General features: G+C 41.5%; 2 protein-coding genes across 2 annotated transcripts in view; both read right to left on the reverse strand.

The window, feature by feature from the left end:
• The window catches only part of col12a1b (collagen, type XII, alpha 1b), a 98,451-nt gene extending 90,350 nt beyond the window's left edge, over positions 1-8,101 (reverse strand). Inside the window, 3 exon segments of the mRNA XM_065963484.1 lie at positions 1,832-1,948; positions 6,963-7,078; positions 7,897-8,101. Coding sequence (XP_065819556.1) covers positions 1,832-1,948; positions 6,963-7,041 — 196 coding nt within the window. The 5' untranslated portion in view covers positions 7,042-7,078; positions 7,897-8,101.
• A 3,273-nt stretch (positions 8,102-11,374) lies between these two features.
• On the reverse strand, positions 11,375-21,853 carry LOC110000805 (cytochrome c oxidase subunit 7A2, mitochondrial). The gene is made up of 4 exons (XM_020656164.3): positions 21,704-21,853; positions 16,947-17,036; positions 12,433-12,517; positions 11,375-11,640 (listed from the first exon to the last, which is right to left on the reverse strand). Exons 1-4 carry the CDS (start codon positions 21,719-21,721, stop codon positions 11,585-11,587), a joined length of 249 nt encoding a protein of 82 aa, XP_020511820.1. The 5' UTR covers positions 21,722-21,853; the 3' UTR covers positions 11,375-11,584.
• Between the last annotated feature and the right edge of the window lie 1,040 nt (positions 21,854-22,893).

Genomic DNA, 22,893 nt, shown 5'->3' on the forward strand with positions numbered 1-22,893 from the left:
GACCTGATCCCACATGTGATCTGTGGACTGGAAGTGCTGTGACAACACGAGATAAGAGGATGATCAATTTAAGTGAATCGTGACAAGTAGTGTTAATTTCTGAGGACGTGCACAACCAACTGCAGGATACACAAGGCTGATGTCATGTGATTGCTTAGTTTGTAGTAAGTCTCACTCTCAGGGCTTTAGGGTAAAAAATAACTAGGGGATATTTTTTTAACTTTTTTTTACAGATTTAAAAACAGGTAGTAATGTGAAAAAAAACATTAAACTTTTTGTATTTTGAACAACACTGAGGTATAAAGATCTGCCTTCCAACATGTATTAACTGAATCCCAATTATCTGTAATCTAAATCTGTAAACAAACGGAAACAAAGTCATTACTTCTTTGAAATTTATGCAAAATAAAAGGAGTGAGAAATAACTAGTTTGCCCTTTTTTTGCCCTGATTGGTTGAGCTCGCTGTTACCATGGCAATGTTTCCCCGAACAGATAAGATTCGCTAGCAGGCTAGCTAGTTACTTAGCTAACACGAAATGTACAAATAACCTTGTCATGCCGCAGTGAATGTTGTTTATGTATTCAACAACACAAACAGAAACTACAAGATACACTAGCATTAACAGTATAAACACGATAACAACAACAACAGTTACTTTCAAACAGAATCGATACCACTCGCAATGGATTGTGGGATGTGTAGTTCCTTGACTCCAGACAAAAAATATGGACACAGTCTTGTACATTTGCCTTTTCTTCCGTTTATAAATTCCGTTTTGGTGCCAAATTAAATGTAATATAGTCATGAGTATTGGGGCAGCTGGCTGTCTCAGTTCCAGTCGTCAATCTCGTGATATAAGGATTTTGTTAAATGTCCAGGGAGGATTTGAATGGAGAAATTTTACTTCAGGAACCAGAGCCGCCGACAAAGTGGGTGGTCACTGTTGAGCTCCATTCTGTCAGTCATTCTGAACAGTAAGTAACAGTAATGTATATATGTGCACCACCTTAGTGGTTTAGTCTAACATTAATAGTTAGACCTGGACGTGTCTGTAGAGTAAATATTAGGGTGGATGCATTTTCTGCATCTTATGTTTTTGTTTTATTTGGTTATAGGCTATTATTTAGGTGGAGGATTCTTCTAAGCTCTTTTTTGCCTCTTCCTGCACTGAATATTGCCTATTTTGTTGTTTGTGTAAATATATATGTAGTCTATATATTTTTAATATGCAAATAAATAAATCAAATCAAATACCGCAGCATACATTTTAAGGGTGGATTCAAAATTAGGCAGTGAAGAAATAATGTCTTCGGCAAAGGTAGAAGACTGTGTACATCCAATTTCAGGGAGTAAATGAACTATGCCTCCCCCAATCCATTTTAGTTTATTTACTTTAAATAAAGACGCACATGCAAGTTACTAAAAGCATGTGCATTTTACATAACAGGCGCACAAAAAACTTTTGCAGAATATTGGCCTACATTTATAAAAATCAAGGTTTAGGGGGTTTTTTGAGTCAATGTAGCTGACTTCATAGCTCTTTTTTTTTTTTAAAGCCATCCCAGCTGTTTAATGTACTGTGAAGGCTTTTAAGATTTACTCTCCTGTGCTAAACCAACGCTGACAATTTTCCATGGCAGTGATAATGTTTTTCCTTTCTTTTATCATTAGAGCTCCCGGAGCCAAACATGTGTCTGCAGAAATCTCCAGATAATTGTGGGGGGAGTGTCGAGTCTTGCCGGGGCAGACTGGTGTGTAAGTGAGTTTACGGCACTTGTAATGTTACAAGCTCAGCAGGACATAACTCGCAGGTTTAATGGGGCACCCACCTGTGGATGAGGTCACTTGTATCCTGTAGCCCTGTATCCTCGTCTGTGGTCCACGCCAGATCATTTGCACCGTGTTCTCATTTAAAATCTTAAACCTCAAATCTGACGGAGGGGCGACTGTGGAGGGATAGAAGCAAAATGCGGTTAATCCTGCAGCTGTGGGAGGGAGGATGTATTGTAATGTGAAGTATGAAAGGATTTTCCCAACAGTCAACACTTCCTAGGGTTGAAGTTTGACAAGTTCACTGTTGGAGCAAACAACACAAGACAAACCAAAACATGTGAGAGAGGCCATTTTCAAAGAAGAAAAATGTCCTCCGTTTGAGCTCGAGTGGCTGGCGGCCACAGTCAACAACTCAAGCAACAACAACACTGAGACAACAAACACAACAGAACAACAAGATATTACTTCACTACAGTTTAGTGCATTCACGAGGGAAACACAAACAGGGTGGGAATATTTAAACTCTGCTGAATTTGGGCTGTGACCGTTGAGAAGAAAAACCAAAGAGAATCAAATAAGCAACTACTTACCTCACTAAAAAATTATATACTAATTAACACAATAGATTTTTTAGCACTGAATATTTTGACCGCGAAAACACCTTTCTTAGCTGAGGTGATATTGTGAATGATGTGTTTGCAAGTTACAACAAACTTCATTAAAGGTCCTGACACACCGAGAAGACGGCAAAGAACTAGTGGCGACGAAGGCCGAGAATTGCACTAGAACACATCGCAAAGACTACAGCTGACGGCCGACCACGACGGCCGACGATCTCTGTAGCTGTCGTAGAAAATTATATTTCTTTGAACAGGTTTTGTCGTAATTACAGAGAAAATGTTTTATTTTGAAATGTGTTCAGATTCTATGCTCTGTTACTGACACCTACTGGTCTAATTGTGTATTGCGCTGAGTGTTCAGCATGCAGTGTTCACATGTTTAATTGAAGCAATAAAACATGCTGCTAGAAGCTAGTACCAACGGTAGGACACAGGTGAAGGAGACGCGTCTGTGAAGGACTTTAAAAGACTGCAAAGCCTAAACATTTATGGTTAGAAGGCGCACACGGTACGTAATTGTATCTTTATTTATAAAGGGCATTTTGTTTAGCTTTTGTATTGTATCATCTGTGCTCATAAATGCTTGAGTCTTTATTTACTTCATTCTAGTTTTTCACAGTGTTTGCTGACAAAAAGGAAAATAATAAATATTGGTCAAACATCAGTTGGAGCGTGGCTTATCTGTACCAGATGAAGAAACTTTGGGAGCAGTTATAATCTCCTCGATGTGTCGGGGTCTTAACAGACTACAAAGACTACAGCCGACCACCAATCACCACATACGTTCTGAGCGGGTGTGAGAGAGGAAATACCTCTCCATGCCAGCAGGGGGCGGTAGTCTGCAATAGTCATTCCAAAATGGACAGAGAAGAATCCGTATATATAAACCGTTTTTTATGAAGACCATTTTCAAACCGCTGTTGCTCACCGCTCGTGATATACTGTAGGTACTTCTAATCGAGATAAAAAGTTGAAGACGTTTACTTGCTTTGGTTACGTTTTTCTCTTCGTACAATTATTTGCTTAGCTGAACAGCCAATCAATGTCAATCAAAAATATATTTTGTAGACCGATTCAACATGTCAAATCGGTCTAAAAAAGTCAGACGGGTAGCGACAGAGCTCGACAAACCGCAAAAACTAGGGCGATGATCGCTCACCCCGACGACCTCCTTGTTGTGTCAGCGTTTAGATTTGAAAGTGAGGTAAGTAGTTGTTTAGAAGTTTCCTTTTTTCCACATCGGTCACTTTAACAGACTTTTAAAATGTCTCTGTTTGGTTTCTATCCAACCAAACGTCTGACTGTTGATTGATTCTAAACATAGATTAAGAATAAGAACGTTTCCGTCCCTGTCGACACAACATGATTCAACATGGACCGGCTGACTTCTGACAGGCTGTCCATGACCTCAATCCAACTGGTGATGCTGGATTGACAAATGACGAAAATCACATAAAATCTGAGTATGTCATTCTGCTGCGCTGATTATACAATGAGAATCGTTTTCATGTCCTTTTCCTCCATTGCAAACCTCGTAAAAGAATACACAAAGTCATGTGTACGTCTTTTTTTTTTTTTTTTCAACTAAGCCAGAGGCTCCTAAAGTACAGCTCAGCTCCAGACTCCACAAAAAAGTTAAAGATTGATTTTGAAGGATCTGGACTGTGATTTAGGAGCCGTTGGTCAACAAACAGGATAAAGAGTGCACACACAGAGTCGGGGTGAATTTAGGATTACTGACATGGGGAATCATGCATGTGTACATGAAAAGTTGTTGATAACAACTCGGAGAGCGACAGACACAAAAAAGTTTCCATGTACACGAGGGACCACAGGTTATTAATGGTGGAATATTTTAAAGGGATATTCTTCAGGTTGGGGTGGACATGATAGAAGGTTGCGCTGCGTAAAAAGCTAGCTATAGAGCTAAAATGTTTTCATCAGGATTTAATCTTTATAAGAACTTTTTAAAAAGTAAAAAAAATCAATCGAGCATGTACAACTAAACAAGTCAGGCTAGCTTAACGACAAAGAGCTGCTAATAACAAACGGCCCGGCTGTGACTGAACGCGATGTTTTCAGGCGAATACGAGGGAAAATGTGCTTTTCATGCAACATAGAAGTAACAGGAAGCAGACGACGATAGTAGATACTCTCGCATTAAACAGATTATAAGTTAGATCAATTCACAGGGTTGCGCAAAATGATGTAAAAACGCGGGAAGAATCATGATACTGACACTAACAATTCTTTCTCCTGAATATTATAAAGAAGGTACAAAATGTCTCATTGATCCTTTTAGTATTTGAGACTAGACTCGTTTAAAGGTCACATATTCTCCTCCTCTTCTTCAGTTTAAATAAGTGTCAGAGCTCCTCAAAACATGTGTATGAAGTTTCTTGTTCTAAATCCACTCTGATCCTGTATTTGATCATGTCTATAAACCCCTCTATTTCAGCCCTGCTCAGAACAGGCTGTTTCTGTGTCTGTACCTTTAAATATGTAAATGAGCTGTGTCTGACCACGCCCCCTCTCTGGAAGGGCTCGGGTGTCTCGGTGCTTTCTTGCTCCATGTCCTATTGTTTACGGTGAGAAGGCAGACTCAGAGGGCAGAACAAACACCTAGCTGTGGGAGTGTCACCCACCTGGGGGAGGGGCTAGTGCCCTTTGTGATGTCATGAATGGAAAATCTCCAAACGGCCTGTTTGAGCACACATTTTCTGAAAAGTGGAGCAGGTAAAAGACGTAGAGGATGGACTTTTCTCATCATTGGGGGGTTTGTAGACACACTAGAGACACATGTTAGAGCTAGAGGAACATGGTGAAGTGGATTTTGAATAATATGTGACCTTTAACGCATCATCCTCGTTCTCGATATCTGCACGCTATTGGAACTTTTTCCTTAGTAAAACACTTATTTCCTTTAACATTATCTAACTGGTGGAAACTTTGCGTCTAACTCTTAATCTTTCCATGCTCTGGTAATGCTGATCTAAGGTGATCTCAGATTCTCCTCACGTACTGTACCGCAGAAAAACGCAATGTAACGAGGGTAAAACTATCACAGAAAATGGCGGGAAATCTAGCTGGATCTTACGATAGTGATCTCGACATTTGGTTATAAACCGCCAACCAGTTCATCTGTTAGTGTGGAGGTGAAGAATATCACTGTAAAATATTGTCGTAAAGCCAGGACTCAGGGTCCAGGCTTGACTGGGAAGGGGGACAGGACGTCAAAAATGGAGGAATCGACCAACCTGGAGAATCAATTCAAGGGCGGCGGGGCGGCTGCTTCTGTTTCCAAAACGACCAAAAACTACCCCCCCATCCAAAAGCATGCAGACACACACACACTCACATCTTCTGCTCTGAAGGGCTTTAATTAAGTGATCTATCACTTTTAAATTGTGACAGTTTTGAAGCAGAGACCAGTCGTTTCTCTCCAAGGTGTTTGAACTTGTAGCTCCGGCCCCAACCTGTCAAACTATCCCAGGATATATATACGACCCCTTTAGGATGCCGTGACTTCTGGAGGGCCCTCTCGAGGACATTAAAGGGAGGTCACAGCAGGTCAGAAACTCTGCTGGAAGGAGAGAAAAGCAAAAGTTCTCCTCCCCCTCCTCCTGCTCTTGATGATTTGATGAGTTTTTACTGCTCTCTCTGTTTTTTTTTTTCTTAGTCTGAGAGAAAAACCCAGAGGCGAGCAGTAGAGGAGCAGATTTCCTCCTCTCTCTTCTTCTTCAACTCTGGAAAATAATGTGAAAGTCATATTTTGTCTTTTCCCCTTCCATCAGGAGAAAAGACGTAGGGGAGGAAAGTTGGCCAGGTGCCTCTGCGTTTTTTTCTTTTTTTCTTTTTTTAACTGGAGAAATTTCGGCTAGGCTAGTTTTGAGTAAGGGCTCCTCCTGGTGGAGAAAAACCCAAACTACATCTGTGTGAGGATGGAAAAGTGCCAATTTTTTTAAATTTTAAAGCCTCAGATTGGAGGCAGCACAGATTAAAAAACATCTTTTTATTGTTTCTTCTCCTCAGATCATTCTTTGGACAGAAATAGATTTTAAATTAAGGCACAAAAGAAGCACCGAATTACTGGATTTATTTGTCCTTTTTGGGCAAAAGGCCAGATAATTAAACTTTTCTATTTGTCTTCATGGTGGTTTTAGATGCCTCACTGCTCTGAACTAGTTGTATCTTTGGCTTGAACCACTTTAGAAGTGCTTCTGGATATGGAAGCAAAACTCTGATTAATAAAATTGAAACCAGATATTTGAAGTGGAGGCTGTTTTTTTTTTCCTCCTCGAGCAGCGACATTTTTCAAAATCCTAAAGGGAACTGAGAGTTTTAGAGAAAAAACAGGTTAAACAGAAGCCAAAAAAAAGGGCAAATCAGTTCAAACCAAAAAAACACAATTCAGAAACAGACACATTTGCTTTCTCTGTGATTTTTTTTTATTCAGGCTAAATATTCACATTGGAGACAGAGAGAAATGAGAGGTGAGAGGAGATGGAGTCAGAGGTGTTGGATCACAGAGAGGAGAGGAGAGGAGGAGGAGGAGGAGCAGCTTTACCTTGACTCTGGGCCTGAGTGAAGCACAGCAGCAGCAGTGCCAGGAGGGCAGCCGCGGCCAGAGAAAGCCTGCTCTTCATCTTCAGCTTCTTCTGGCTCAGCAGCACATGAATGAAGCTGCGAGAGAAACACGAAGGAAGAAGCTGTTGAGACTTTGTTTCAACATCACCGGCAGTCCCTCAGCAGCCTCGGGGCTTCACAAAGACCTCCAAGAAACCCGAATATAAACACCAGAGCAGCATCGTTTTGACTTAGATTCATCTACTACGAGTTAAATCTACATCCGGTGTCAGTGAGAGGTTTTAAAGGCGCCAGAACACGCAGCTTTCAAGCCAGGAATATTGAACAAAGTCATATTTGGAAGAGCCTGGTGCTCGTAAAAACTTCTTCCCCAGACAGACCAACGCTATAAAACGACAGACTTCATGTGTTACACAGGGTGAAGTCCAAAAAAATCACAATTTAACAGCTTGAAACCGCAAATAAATTATTTGATTTAAAAAAGGAAAAACCAGCCAAATCTGCATGCTCTCGCTTTACGCGTTATAATCTGTATTTTCTCTTCCAAGAGAAGCTTCAATTCTGTTGATTTTGACTTGAAAACATCCATATGAGCATGTAAAAAACGTCTGCAGATTAGATTTAACCAGTCTACAGGGGAGAAAACCATTTCAAGATAACCGAGCGTCAAATCCCGGTGTCGTGCGCAATTACGCACAGCACTTCAAAGAGATAGTCCACCGGTATTTCGAGATATCCCGCTTCAAATTAGAAGGAAACTCAAATACTACAGGTACAGAGGATCTAGGACATATCACAGCCTTAAGAAATGCACTCAGTTATACAATCTTTATGTTAAAATACTCGCTTGGAATTCAAATAATAATAAATGTCATACTGCGAAAAGAAATCCAAAATAAGCATGCAGGACTGACCTAAAGAGGAGACAGTGGAATTTCCTTTGTTGGTTTAAGAATAAAAAATAGAAACCAGGTTAAAGTCTCAGTCGTGGACCTCCGACCTGAGAGAAAAAGGGAGAGTGATGTGGTCCGGTGTTGAAGTCGGAGAGCTCCGCGGGTTTTTGGTTCCCAGACGCGTCGGCGAGCCTCTTTCCAAGTGGGAAGAGTCTCCACACAATCTGGTACTTAACAGGGGGGCTGCTCCCAGCTCTGCCTGCCCCGCCGCGAGCTCTTACGACATCCAACCGGGCCAAAAAGAAGAAGAAAAAAAATGATGCGTAACCTCAACACACTCGGAAACTTTTACATAGTTTTCTGCATTCCTTTCCGGTGATGGAGGGCTTCTGTGCGTCCCGGGCCGGCCTCGCGCAGACAGCAAGGGGGGGGGGGGATCATTGGAGGGAAAGTTAGGGAGGCATAACCCCCTTTTTTCATTCTATGAATCAATGGGAAAATATTACTCTGCTAGTAAACTAAACCCCCCAAGACAGAATTTTCCTCTACAATGCATCATTCCGGATTTCCAGTAACGGAACAAGAAGTTTCTGGAGTCCGCGGAGGGATTAAATGGAGCGGGAACAGTTGTCGTGAGAATTAAAAATGACTTATAGGAAAACTGCCTTGCCTCAAAACTTTATCAAATGCATCTTAGTGTGTAGAGTTATAGGCTACAGATGGCCAGACTGGAAAACGGAAGTGCATGAGTCTGCAGTTTTGACATCCCCGTCCAACATCAGAGTCCAGATCAGTCATTTTCTCCTACTTTTTCATACAGACAGAGCTTCCTGTGATATCATGTTTAGAAGCTGCAAATGTGTTAAAGAAGCTCCAGAGTGAGTTCTTTCTTACCAAACTGAGCTGGCATAGCTCCCATAATAATCACATTCTGATGGAAAACCTCCAGAAGCAAATACAAATTGTCAAATTTGGCAAAGTATTCATAAAATTAAAACAAATCAGATGTTTTTTTAAGCATTTTAAAGGGGACATATTCTGAAAAATCCTCTTCTACAGTGTTTCTGAACATATATGTGGGTAACCTGAGAGTCTACTGACCCACAACATGTGAAATAAACCCATCCAGTCCTTTGTTTGTGGTCTGCATAAGTCTTACAACACAGAGAAAAATGCTCCGTTTCAAATGTGCTCTCCTTGTGATGTCACAGTGGGATTCTGGTAAAAAGAAATCCCCTCCTATCCCCTGGTATCTCCACCTCCAGCCTAGAACAAAACTTTTGCGCAGGTCCACCGTTTTTATTCTCTCTACAGAGGAGTGATGTCTACGGGGAAAACTCGGGGGGTTGGGGGGGGTCATTACATTTAAAGAGACACACACACCAAAACGGAGCGTTCTGAGAGAGCTGGTTTATACAGGGTCACAAACCTCCTCTGGTGCTTGATTCATGTTATATTTTGACCAAAGCACAGCACAGATGTTTCATTTAGACCACAGGGGACTGTTTGAAAAGGTGGAGGAGGGGGCTGTTTGAAAAGGTGGAGGAGGGGGCTGTTTGAAAAGGTGGAGGAGGGGACTGTTTGAAAAGGTGGAGGAGGGGGATCATATGTCCCCTTTAAGTAATTCTTCAGTGATATAGCGCCACCCTAGAGTCCAGTATTTGGTGTTGCAGGCAGTAACTGTCATCATGAGTGGCGGCTCTCCTGTAGACAGATCAACTCTCTCTTCATTTCTCTTTGTTGGCTTTTTTTTTGGTTTCACAGCAACAGTGCTGCAAAACTTAGCTGAGCAACCAGAGTGAGTGCTGTCAGATGGGGCCCCCTTTGGGAGGTTTCCTACTGTCATTGCAAAAGTGTGCAACGTATGAGCCACTGTTTGTCAACCCTTGTGGCCCCCCTACTGATCTGGGGGATCTCAAAGTCGTTGAAGATACCGCATTATAATGCCTACAAATCTGTTAATTTGTTCCCAATATTCTCTTTTCATATTCACAAATTTGTTTTTGTTTTTGTTCAGCAATTTATCTTAGAAAACCAAACAACAACAATCATCAGTTATCATGTTTTTGGAACCTCTTGTAGCACTTTCAGAGTCTCTAACTTTTTACAGCAAGCTCAGATATTTCATTTGGATGTTTATTCTCCCAGATGTTAAAGGTTTTTAATCAAAGATTTGCGGAGATTTGTAGCTTTTCCAAAAGTGTGTGTCACAGCCTGTGTGATGATGATGTGTCATTAAAGCATCCCAACATCTCTCAGTTCAGTGTAGAATCTCTGTAAATGGTTTCAGATACCACCAACCATTACATCTTTGTTGTACTCAACTTTTTAAAGAAGGCTGCACCTTCTCTCTCCTCCCAATATTTCATGTCGCTCTTCAGCCGTCCTATCCAATAAAAGCCCAAAAATAATAAATAAAGCTGCTTTTGAACAGGCTTGTGTTGTTCGACTCCACATAAATATCATCTAAGATCATAAAAATCTGATTTGTATGTCTCAACCTGACGCAGCAGATTCCTCCGTGTTTGTTTAATGGTTTCATTTCTGAAAAACGAGGATCAGCTCGCAGCTCATTGGCTGACGACAAAGTGTTAAATGATGTGTGATGGGTGTGGACTGATATCAGAACGGGCCCTGAGGGCTGTCGTCTCTCTTCTTATACACACTCTGCGTTAAATAAAAACAGACAACAGCAAGACACAAAAGTAAAGAGGACCACGACGACGAGTTCCTGAGCAGAACGTGATGTCAGGTCAGAGGTCAGAGGTCAGACAATGTTAGATGTTAAAAGCATGTCATCTAGATTATTTTATTCTGACAGTTTTAGCTGATTTCTTTGCAAACGTCGCCCTCTAGTGTTGGGATACTGAACTTCCACTCAGGATTGTGTTCCAGTTTTACTACAAAAGTTATGAAACATTTAATTGATTTGGTGTCTTGCTTAAGGGCTCCTCAGCAGCTCTCAGTCAGTGACCTGGCACCTCTCCAGCCACCAGACCAACCAGGACTTAGAAGTAGTCATTTATTTCAGTCACAAGAAAAAACAAAAACCTAACTTATTACACCTACCCTCGTTACAAATCATATTATTTAAGACACGACAAGTTTGGTTACAAAAAAAAACATATCAGAACAAAAATTGTTCCAAGAATTTATTTCAAAACAAACAAAAAAAATAGAAGTCACACTCAAAAAATAATCAAACTGACCTTTTAGAATTTTTTAGACAAAAATTTAAATCTGGAAAGTGTCATAAGTATTCCACGAGGACTTGAACCGGCGGCGACCCTCCTGTTCCCAACCCGAGTCCCTACAGACTGAGATACCGCCTCCCAAAGAAGCTCAAAGGTCGAGGAACAGCTCGATCTTCTCTCTCATTGTCATGACTCAGACTTGTTTTTGCTGCGACCTCATAAACACATTGAACAGTTCGACCTCCTTCATGTAACAGTGACATATTTAAACTCAGTGAAGAAACAAAGAAAACCCCACAGACAGGTTTTGGTCATGAGAGGCTTTTTGTTTTTTTATTGATCCTCAGGTTATCGCAGAGTGTACAAGAAAAATAAATATTGATCCCATGAACATGAAACAATATCCCACCATGACAGGAAACATACGGAGCTTTTTTTCTTACAATATAGATCAGCTGGCCGGTTTTTTAAAGTGGAAGTAAACAGCTTCAGCAGAGGAGGAGGAAGAGGAGGAGTTATTTCTTCTTAGGGAACGCCGCCTTCACCAGCTCGTATACGACAAATCCAGTTCCTGCAGGGAAACAAGTCGGGATACTTAAATAAATGTTTGATTAAATCTGTGATGTTGGCTTCAGGTAGGGATAAACAAAAAACTCTGTGCTGCACAAATATTTGATCCTTCAGAAGTGATGTGAGCGTTTCCTGACTCGTTCCTATTAATCCATAGTGCTGCAGATATTTGAAGCCCAGTGACTCGACCTGAGAGCTCACACTGAAAGAGTTCAATCAGGTCGGAGCATTCACTATCGTCAAAAGATGTAAATGCACGGCTCAAAAAAACGCTCTCTCACACTCAGACTCACCGATGAACACAAGCTAGCGAGCAGCTAAATCATAAGTATTCTCTGTCAGCTGCAGGTCTGAAACTACACAGATTAAACAGGCATGCCTGCTGTTGCCATGGTGATTTGAATCATTGTCTGTCACTTCCTGCAGACACAATCTGGAATTTAAAAAAGTCTTGGAAGCGGCTCATGGCTCTGCTCTCACTGAGTGAGTGTGTGCAGATAAAAATCATCAAACTGGTCAGAAGCAGCTGATTGGACAGTGATCAGTCTGCATGCCTCTGTGTGCGCAGCAGACTCAAATAATATTCAGTCTTCATGTTACATTTCTTAATATTTTTTTCATTCACAGATTAAATTTTGGGTCCTGGTGTCTCGTTCTTTAAATACGATCCTCTATTTCTGTCACAGTGAACAAACAAAAGCTTAAAAGGAACAACATGTAACTCCTCTGACACCTAGTGTTTAAAACGGGTACTGCAGTCCAAAAGTCAAAACACTGAAGAGAGCCGTCTTACCCACGACGGTGAGGGCCATCGTTGTTCTGTACAGCAGGCCGTCGAAGGTTCCTCCTTTTAAGTGGACGGGCATCCCGTTGTTCTCCTGCAGGAGAGAAACACGGTGTGAAAGACTTACAACTACAACACATGACTTTAAATCACAAACACATTTTACTTATCATGTTACTTCAGCATCTTTTGCACTATTCACCGTTTCATGTAAATATTAGTCTGTTTATTGTTGATATTTAATGTTGTACCTGTACATAAGAGAGCACAGTTCACAGAGTTAAATTCCTTGATTCTGATAGGATGAATGAATGAAGAAAACATCCATTGAGAACTTCAGTTGGGGTTGATGTCCGCTGGTGTTTTTAGCATTGATAGAAAGACAAATATTCTCATCATAGAGTCCTATGGAGGACCCCCCCTCCTGTCGGACAGGGATAGTCTCCCGGTCAGGGGAATCTCCGGAGAAGTCCTCCTGAAATGATCTAGATATTTTCAGGAGTGTAGATGTGAAAACGGCTTCAGGGTCCACAGGTGATCGTGCAGGCTGGATTTAATCCTCATTTAAAAAAAGAAGCAAAAACCAGCAGTCCCAGCAGTGTTAGGAAAACAAACTAGTCATGAAACTAGTTTGTTTGGTCTACGAGTCACTTATACAGCTGGTTAAAATCATCTTAAACTACTTCATTTAAACCACAGCCATGAAAGCGTTGAACTGCTTCAGAAGTGAAAGCTGCTGATCGTCTACTTCAAAGCCGTTCTCAGCGTTCATTAAAAAGCACCTAATGGGGAAAGTTCTACAGAAGAAGCTTCGTTTTTTTTAAGGCGTTAAGTTCAGAGCAGGTCAGACACACACACAGAGTACGACATGCATCATCCATCACTCCTCTCACATACTTGATAAAATGAATGATTGATGGTTTCAGGGCTTCATGAGAAGAACCACCGCTAGGGGAAATAAAAACGGGAACCATTCAGAATGTGTGACAAACAATCCTGCAAAGTCCTCTCTGCTACGGCTTCTGGAGTTTAAACATGAGACAACCCGTCCACAACAACAACACTGTCAGAATCACTTTTGGTATATGTGTATCGGAATCGGGATCAGGCGTCTTGAGTTCAGATCGATTTAGACGAGAAGGCGGCAAAATCATTTAAATGAGTGTTCGAAGTCCGGGAGGCCTACAACCTCCAGCGAGGTGATCGGGCTCTACTACCACCTGACGTCCCTGACGCCCAGCCACCACCATCAGACTGTGTCGACCTAACAACCACCACGGCCTGCTCTGACCTCCACCTCAGCGACGAGGAAGTGTGGACAACAGGAACACTAAGGAGAAATCCTTCCTGCATCTTCTCCCATCTCATTTTTCTTAACAATGAGTACGGTCTTTAACCGGCTCCTTTGTAAAGCGTCTCGAGATAACATTTTTTACACACAGAGCAGGAAAGGTCATCGGCGTCTCTCTTCACTCCCTCCTCGAGATCTACAACACCCGCCTCACCCGAAAAGCATCCAGCTTTGTGTGTGTGACCCCAGACATCCATCACACAGACTGTTCAACCTCCTGCCATCTGGGAGACAATACCGGAGCCTCTGAGCCAGCTCCACCAGACTAATGAACAGCTTCAGCCACCATGCTGTCAGGAAGCTGAACTCTCTCTCCCCTCTCTCTCCCCTCTCTCTCCCCTCTCTCTCCCCTCTCTCTCCCCTCTCTCTCCCCCCTCTCGGCCCCCTCAGCTCTGAACATTGAACCTCCACCAGCCATCCTGGAGCGGTCCTCCCTCATCCTCTCTCTCTCACTGTCTCTCTCAAAATTGACAATAAAGATGACTTTGACTTGGCTGCACTTTACAAATAATGATTGATTGATGAGTAAATAAGAAAAGATCTTTAAGCTGAGTTTAAGGTGTTGTGTAACTCAGCAACTGTGAGTTATTCGTACTATTTAAAGGTCCCATATTATGCTTTTTCTGGTTTTATATGCTCTTTAGTGTGTTTTTTTTAGTGCATGTTTAGTCACATCTCTGTGCAAAAATTCAAAGTCCGCGGAAATGCTGCTTCTCCTACGTCCTCCTGTTAGCTGTAGCATTAGCTGCATGTAACGCTCGGTTCTAGCCCCCCTCGATAAAAATGTGTCAGTGTGACGTCATTGTCAGTGTGATGTCACTGATCTAAGCCCATTGGTTCGTTGTGGCCCAGCAGCTCATGTTGAGATTTCCGAGAAGCGTGCTGAGCAACTGACCAATAACGACAGAGCGGATCAGCAGACCAATCAGAGCAGACTTGGCCCACGTGGGGTCTAACAGTGTGGGCTCAACAGAGTGCAGCTGACGGACTCAGAGCGTAGAGGGAGCAAGGAGGAGCAGTTCATGAAAACAGACACTTTTTTCAGACTATATCTATTGTGAATGTACAAAAGTAGGAACATAGATTAAATATACGAACCCCAAAAAGGGCAGAATATGGACTCTTTAAAAACAAAAGAGGTAAACGTGTGTAAGCTCTGTAAACCACGTCTGAGTCCGACCAGTCTTCAGATGTCAGGAGACCAACAATGTGCTGGAGAAACATTGAAGTCCCATGAAGAGAAACACTTTGGATCTTAATCCTGAGTTAAGTTTGTTTGAAATGCAGCTCAAAGTTTCACATGTTTGAGTGTGTTTCTCCTGTTTCTCCAAAAGGATGTAAGATTGTAAAATGAGTGTTTCATAATGAAGCTGTGAAGAAAGGTGAAGGTACATAAGCAGTTTGAGGTGTGTCTCTGAGGTGTGTCTCTGAGGTGTGTCTCTTTGAGGTGTGTCTCTGAGGTGTGTCTCTTTGAGGTGTGTCTCTTTGAGGTGTGTCTCTGAGGTGTGTCTCTGAGGTGTGTCTCTTTGAGGTGTGTCTTTGAGGTGTGTCTCTTTGAGGTGTCTCTTTGAGGTGTGTCTCTGAGGTGTGTCTCTGAGGTGTGTCTCTTTGAGGTGTGTCTCTGAGGTGTGTCTCTTTGAGGTGTGTCTCTGAGGTGTGTCTCTTTGAGGTGTGTCTTTGAGGTGTGTCTCTTTGAGGTGTGTCTCTGAGGTGTGTCTCTTTGAGGTGTGTCTTTGAGGTGTGTCTCTTTGAGGTGTGTCTTTGAGGTGTGTCTCTGAGGTGTGTCTTTCAGGTGTGTCTTTCAGGTGTGTTTTGAGGTGTGTCTCTTTGAGGTGTGTCTCTTTGAGGTGTGTCTTTGAGGTGTGTCTCTTTGAGGTGTGTCTCTTTGAGGTGTGTCTTTGAGGTGTGTCTCTGAGGTGTGTCTCTTTGAGGTGTGTCTCTTTGAGGTGTGTCTTTCAGGTGTGTCTCTTTGAGGTGTGTCTCTGAGGTGTGTCTTTCAGGTGTGTCTCTGAGGTGTGTCTCTTTGAGGTGTGTCTCTGAGGTGTGTCTCTGAGGTGTGTCTCTGAGGTGTGTCTCTTTGAGGTGTGTCTCTGAGGTGTGTCTCTTTGAGGTGTGTCTTTGAGGTGTGTCTCTTTGAGGTGTGTCTCTGAGGTGTGTCTCTTTGAGGTGTGTCTCTGAGGTGTGTCTCTGAGGTGTGTCTCTGAGGTGTGTCTTTCAGGTGTGTCTTTCAGGTGTGTTTTGAGGTGTGTCTCTTTGAGGTGTGTCTTTGAGGTGTGTCTCTTTGAGGTGTGTCTCTGAGGTGTGTCTCTGAGGTGTGTCTTTCAGGTGTGTCTTTCAGGTGTGTTTTGAGGTGTGTCTTTGAGGTGTGTCTCTTTCAGGTGTGTCTCTGAGGTGTGTCTCTGAGGTGTGTCTCTTTGAGGTGTGTCTCTGAGGTGTGTCTCTTTGAGGTGTGTCTTTGAGGTGTGTCTCTTTGAGGTGTGTCTCTGAGGTGTGTCTTTCAGGTGTGTCTTTCAGGTGTGTTTTGAGGTGTGTCTCTTTCAGGTGTGTTTTGAGGTGTGTCTCTTTGAGGTGTGTCTCTGAGGTGTGTCTTTCAGGTGTGTCTTTCAGGTGTGTTTTGAGGTGTGTCTCTTTGAGGTGTGTCTCTGAGGTGTGTCTTTGAGGTGTGTCTCTTTGAGGTGTGTCTCTGAGGTGTGTCTTTCAGGTGTGTCTTTCAGGTGTGTTTTGAGGTGTGTCTCTTTGAGGTGTGTCTTTGAGGTGTGTCTCTTTGAGGTGTGTCTTTGAGGTGTGTCTCTTTGAGGTGTGTCTCTGAGGTGTGTCTCTGAGGTGTGTCTTTCAGGTGTGTCTCTGAGGTGTGTCTCTGAGGTGTGTCTCTGAGGTGTGTCTCTGAGGTGTGTCTCTTTGAGGTGTGTCTCTGAGGTGTGTCTCTTTCAGGTGTGTCTCTGAGGTGTGTCTCTTTCAGGTGTGTCTCTTTCAGGTGTGTCTCTGAGGTGTGTCTCTTTCAGGTGTGTCTCTGAGGTGTGTCTCTTTGAGGTGTGTCTCTTTGAGGTGTGTCTCTTTGAGGTGTGTCTCTGAGGTGTGTCTCTTTGAGGTGTGTCTCTGAGGTGTGTCTCTTTCAGGTGTGTCTCTGAGGTGTGTCTTTCAGGTGTGTCTCTTTCAGGTGTGTCTCTGTTACCTGGAACAGCTTCTGATTCTGCGGGACTTTGTTGTCGACCTGTCGGCGGGTTGTGCTGGAGAAGCTCCGCCGCGCCACCTGCTGGAGAACCTGAGAAACAACAACAAACCAGCACAAAGTCACCACAAGAGAATAAACACATGAAGGACTCTGTGACGTCACATATGATACACACAGAATAAACACATGAAGGACTCTGTGACATCACATATGATACACACAGAATAAACACATGAAGGACTCTGTGACATCACATATGATACATACAGAATAAACACATGAAGGACTCTGTGACGTCACATATGATACACAGAATAAACACATGAAGGACTCTGTGACGTCACATATGATACACACAGAATAAACACATGAAGGACTCTGTGACGTCACATATGATACATACAGAATAAACACATGAAGGACTCTGTGACGTCACATATGATACACAGAATAAACACATGAAGGACTCTGTGACATCACATATGATACACACAGAATAAACACATGAAGGACTCTGTGACGTCACATATGATACACACAGAATAAACACATGAAGGACTCTGTGACGTCACATATGATACATACAGAATAAACACATGAAGGACTCTGTGACGTCACATATGATACACACAGAATAAACACATGAAGGACTCTGTGACGTCACATATGATACACACAGAATAAACACATGAAGGACTCTGTGACGTCACATATGATACACACAGAATAAACACATGAAGGACTCTGTGACATCACATATGATACACACAGAATAAACACATGAAGGACTCTGTGACGTCACATATGATACACAGAATAAACACATGAAGGACTCTGTGACATCACATATGATACACACAGAATAAACACATGAAGGACTCTGTGACGTCACATATGATACACAGAATAAACACATGAAGGACTCTGTGACGTCACATATGATACATACAGAATAAACACATGAAGGACTCTGTGACATCACATATGATACACACAGAATAAACACATGAAGGACTCTGTGACATCACATATGATACACAGAATAAACACATGAAGGACTCTGTGACGTCACATATGATACACACAGAATAAACACATGAAGGACTCTGTGACATCACATATGATACACACAGAATAAACACATGAAGGACTCTGTGACATCACATATGATACATACAGAATAAACACATGAAGGACTCTGTGACGTCACATATGATACACAGAATAAACACATGAAGGACTCTGTGACATCACATATGATACATACAGAATAAACACATGAAGGACTCTGTGACGTCACATATGATACATACAGAATAAACACATGAAGGACTCTGTGACGTCACATATGATACATACAGAATAAACACATGAAGGACTCTGTGACGTCACATATGATACACAGAATAAACACATGAAGGACTCTGTGACATCACATATGATACACACAGAATAAACACATGAAGGACTCTGTGACATCACATATGATACACACAGAATAAACACATGAAGGACTCTGTGACATCACATATGATACACACAGAATAAACACATGAAGGACTCTGTGACATCACATATGATACACACAGAATAAACACATGAAGGACTCTGTGACGTCACATATGATACACACAGAATAAACACATGAAGGACTCTGTGACGTCACATATGATACACACAGAATAAACACATGAAGGACTCTGTGACGTCACATATGATACACAGAATAAACACATGAAGGACTCTGTGACATCACATATGATACACACAGAATAAACACATGAAGGACTCTGTGACGTCACATATGATACACACAGAATAAACACATGAAGGACTCTGTGACGTCACATATGATACACACAGAATAAACACATGAAGGACTCTGTGACGTCACATATGATACACAGAATAAACACATGAAGGACTCTGTGACGTCACATATGATACACACAGAATAAACACATGAAGGACTCTGTGACGTCACATATGATACACACAGAATAAACACATGAAGGACTCTGTGACATCACATATGATACACACAGAATAAACACATGAAGGACTCTGTGACGTCACATATGATACACACAGAATAAACACATGAAGGACTCTGTGACGTCACATATGATACACAGAATAAACACATGAAGGACTCTGTGACGTCACATATGATACACACAGAATAAACACATGAAGGACTCTGTGACGTCACATATGATACACACAGAATAAACACATGAAGGACTCTGTGACGTCACATATGATACACACAGAATAAACACATGAAGGACTCTGTGACGTCACATATGATACACAGAATAAACACATGAAGGACTCTGTGACATCACACATGATACACACAGAATAAACACATGAAGGACTCTGTGACGTCACATATGATACACACAGAATAAACACATGAAGGACTCTGTGACGTCACATATGATACACAGAATAAACACATGAAGGACTCTGTGACGTCACATATGATACACACAGAATAAACACATGAAGGACTCTGTGACGTCACATATGATACACAGAATAAACACATGAAGGACTCTGTGACGTCACATATGATACACAGAATAAACACATGAAGGACTCTGTGACATCACATATGATACATACAGAATAAACACATGAAGGACTCTGTGACATCACATATGATACACAGAATAAACACATGAAGGACTCTGTGACATCACATATGATACACACAGAATAAACACATGAAGGACTCTGTGACATCACATATGATACACAGAATAAACACATGAAGGACTCTGTGACGTCACATATGATACACACAGAATAAACACATGAAGGACTCTGTGACGTCACATATGATACACAGAATAAACACATGAAGGACTCTGTGACGTCACATATGATACACACAGAATAAACACATGAAGGACTCTGTGACGTCACATATGATACATACAGAATAAACACATGAAGGACTCTGTGACGTCACATATGATACACACAGAATAAACACATGAAGGACTCTGTGACGTCACATATGATACACAGAATAAACACATGAAGGACTCTGTGACGTCACATATGATACATACAGAATAAACACATGAAGGACTCTGTGACATCACATATGATACACAGAATAAACACATGAAGGACTCTGTGACGTCACATATGATACACAGAATAAACACATGAAGGACTCTGTGACGTCACATATGATACATACAGAATAAACACATGAAGGACTCTGTGACATCACATATGATACACAGAATAAACACATGAAGGACTCTGTGACGTCACATATGATACATACAGAATAAACACATGAAGGACTCTGTGACATCACATATGATACACAGAATAAACACATGAAGGACTCTGTGACGTCACATATGATACACAGAATAAACACATGAAGGACTCTGTGACGTCACATATGATACATACAGAATAAACACATGAAGGACTCTGTGACATCACATATGATACACAGAATAAACACATGAAGGACTCTGTGACATCACATATGATACACACAGAATAAACACATGAAGGACTCTGTGACATCACATATGATACACAGAATAAACACATGAAGGACTCTGTGACGTCACATATGATACACACAGAATAAACACATGAAGGACTCTGTGACGTCACATATGATACACACAGAATAAACACATGAAGGACTCTGTGACATCACATATGATACACACAGAATAAACACATGAAGGACTCTGTGACGTCACATATGATACACAGAATAAACACATGAAGGACTCTGTGACATCACATATGATACACACAGAATAAACACATGAAGGACTCTGTGACATCACATATGATACACACAGAATAAACACATGAAGGACTCTGTGACGTCACATATGATACACACAGAATAAACACATGAAGGACTCTGTGACATCACATATGATACACAGAATAAACACATGAAGGACTCTGTGACATCACATATGATACACAGAATAAACACATGAAGGACTCTGTGACATCACATATGATACACACAGAATAAACACATGAAGGACTCTGTGACGTCACATATGATACACACAGAATAAACACATGAAGGACTCTGTGACATCACATATGATACACACAGAATAAACACATGAAGGACTCTGTGACGTCACATATGATACACACAGAATAAACACATGAAGGACTCTGTGACATCACATATGATACACACAGAATAAACACATGAAGGACTCTGTGACGTCACATATGATACACACAGAATAAACACATGAAGGACTCTGTGACATCACATATGATACACACAGAATAAACACATGAAGGACTCTGTGACGTCACATATGATACACACAGAATAAACACATGAAGGACTCTGTGACATCACATATGATACACACAGAATAAACACATGAAGGACTCTGTGACGTCACATATGATACACACAGAATAAACACATGAAGGACTCTGTGACGTCACATATGATACACACAGAATAAACACATGAAGGACTCTGTGACGTCACATATGATACACACAGAATAAACACATGAAGGACTCTGTGACGTCACATGATATACACAGAATAAGGAGGCTAAGCTAATGCTAACTCTTCCGGCGGCGTCCTCACGCTTTGACCCCTAGCTAAATGTAACCTCGCGTTTCATCTTCTTACATGTTAACAGAACGAATACGAGACAAACTAGTCAAACGTTGATGCTACAAAGCAAGTGGCATTTTAAAGAAGAGCAAAAACTTACAAATATGTGTCTGTTCATCTTTACAGTCCGTCTGCAGTCGCCTCTCTGTCACACAAGGACACAGGAAAGCTCTACTTCCGTTTTCTTCTTCTTCTTCTGGTGTTTCCTGGCGGTTTGCAAACAACGCCTTGGCGCATTACCGCCACCACCAGGTGTTGATCGGGAACTACTGCCTGCATTTATTAATTTTGCCTACAAAAACGAAAGAAAGAGATAATTATACAATAAATATAAATAAAATAAATTTAAATATATTATATTAAGAACATACTGTGCGCTCTGCTGCCCCCTACAGTGTTAAACAAGAACTGGTCTTCGACGCTGATGGTAAATAGAATAGAATAGAATTACTTTATTGATCCCAAATTGGGAAATTGTGGAAAAATGGTTGTTTAACTAATTTTAAGTCATTTAAATGACCCCTACTTTACGTAATAATTTAGTTACACCAGGCAATACAGATAGTTTGTATAATTACTTTTTCAAGATTTAATATTGGGCCTTTTTATGCCTTAATGTTTAAGTCAGTGGAAAGAGTGAGAATCTGGGGAGAGAGAGAATTGGGATTTTATTATTAATTTCCCATTTATGTTTAAACAGTTGTAAATGTCAAGGCTAATTTTTGTGATGCAGGAGTAAAGGTCCAATCAGTGAGCTGTGTAGAGAGTGAGATGATAAAGGTATCTTACTCTCTGATCATTAAGGAAACATGTTGAAGTGCTGGCTTCTCTGACAACAATGCAGCAGCCAGTATGTCCTCCTTCTAACTTTAGATTCTGCTCCTGAATGCTCTGGATTTGTTTGGACCAGAGAAGGTAGGCGCATTTAAGACCCCCCCCACACGGCCGTTTTGGACGCCCCTCGGTTTGCCAGATATGAGAGCAGTTATCAGGTCAACAGGTGTTGCAGTGATGGAAGCGGTCAAGAGAAGTGGTTCAGATAGAAGTGATTGTACCCGACCTAAAAAGCCTCTGCATGTTTCTAATAAGCTCCACGAGCAGAAACGTGCTCAAACTAGGATCAATATTGGAGATGCTTTTGAAAAATGGAGAGAGGTTAGAACACAGAAAGGTTTACAGACCCATGCAGAGCTGGATAAACACTGAAGCTTCAGAGTCCACCACATGGTGACCTGAGTGAGCATCCACTCTATAGAGGAGGGGGAGACAGCTCTCTATGATGTTTAGAAT

This window comes from Labrus bergylta, chromosome 15, assembly GCF_963930695.1.
Source record: "Labrus bergylta chromosome 15, fLabBer1.1, whole genome shotgun sequence".
Taxonomy (NCBI): domain Eukaryota; kingdom Metazoa; phylum Chordata; class Actinopteri; order Labriformes; family Labridae; genus Labrus; species Labrus bergylta.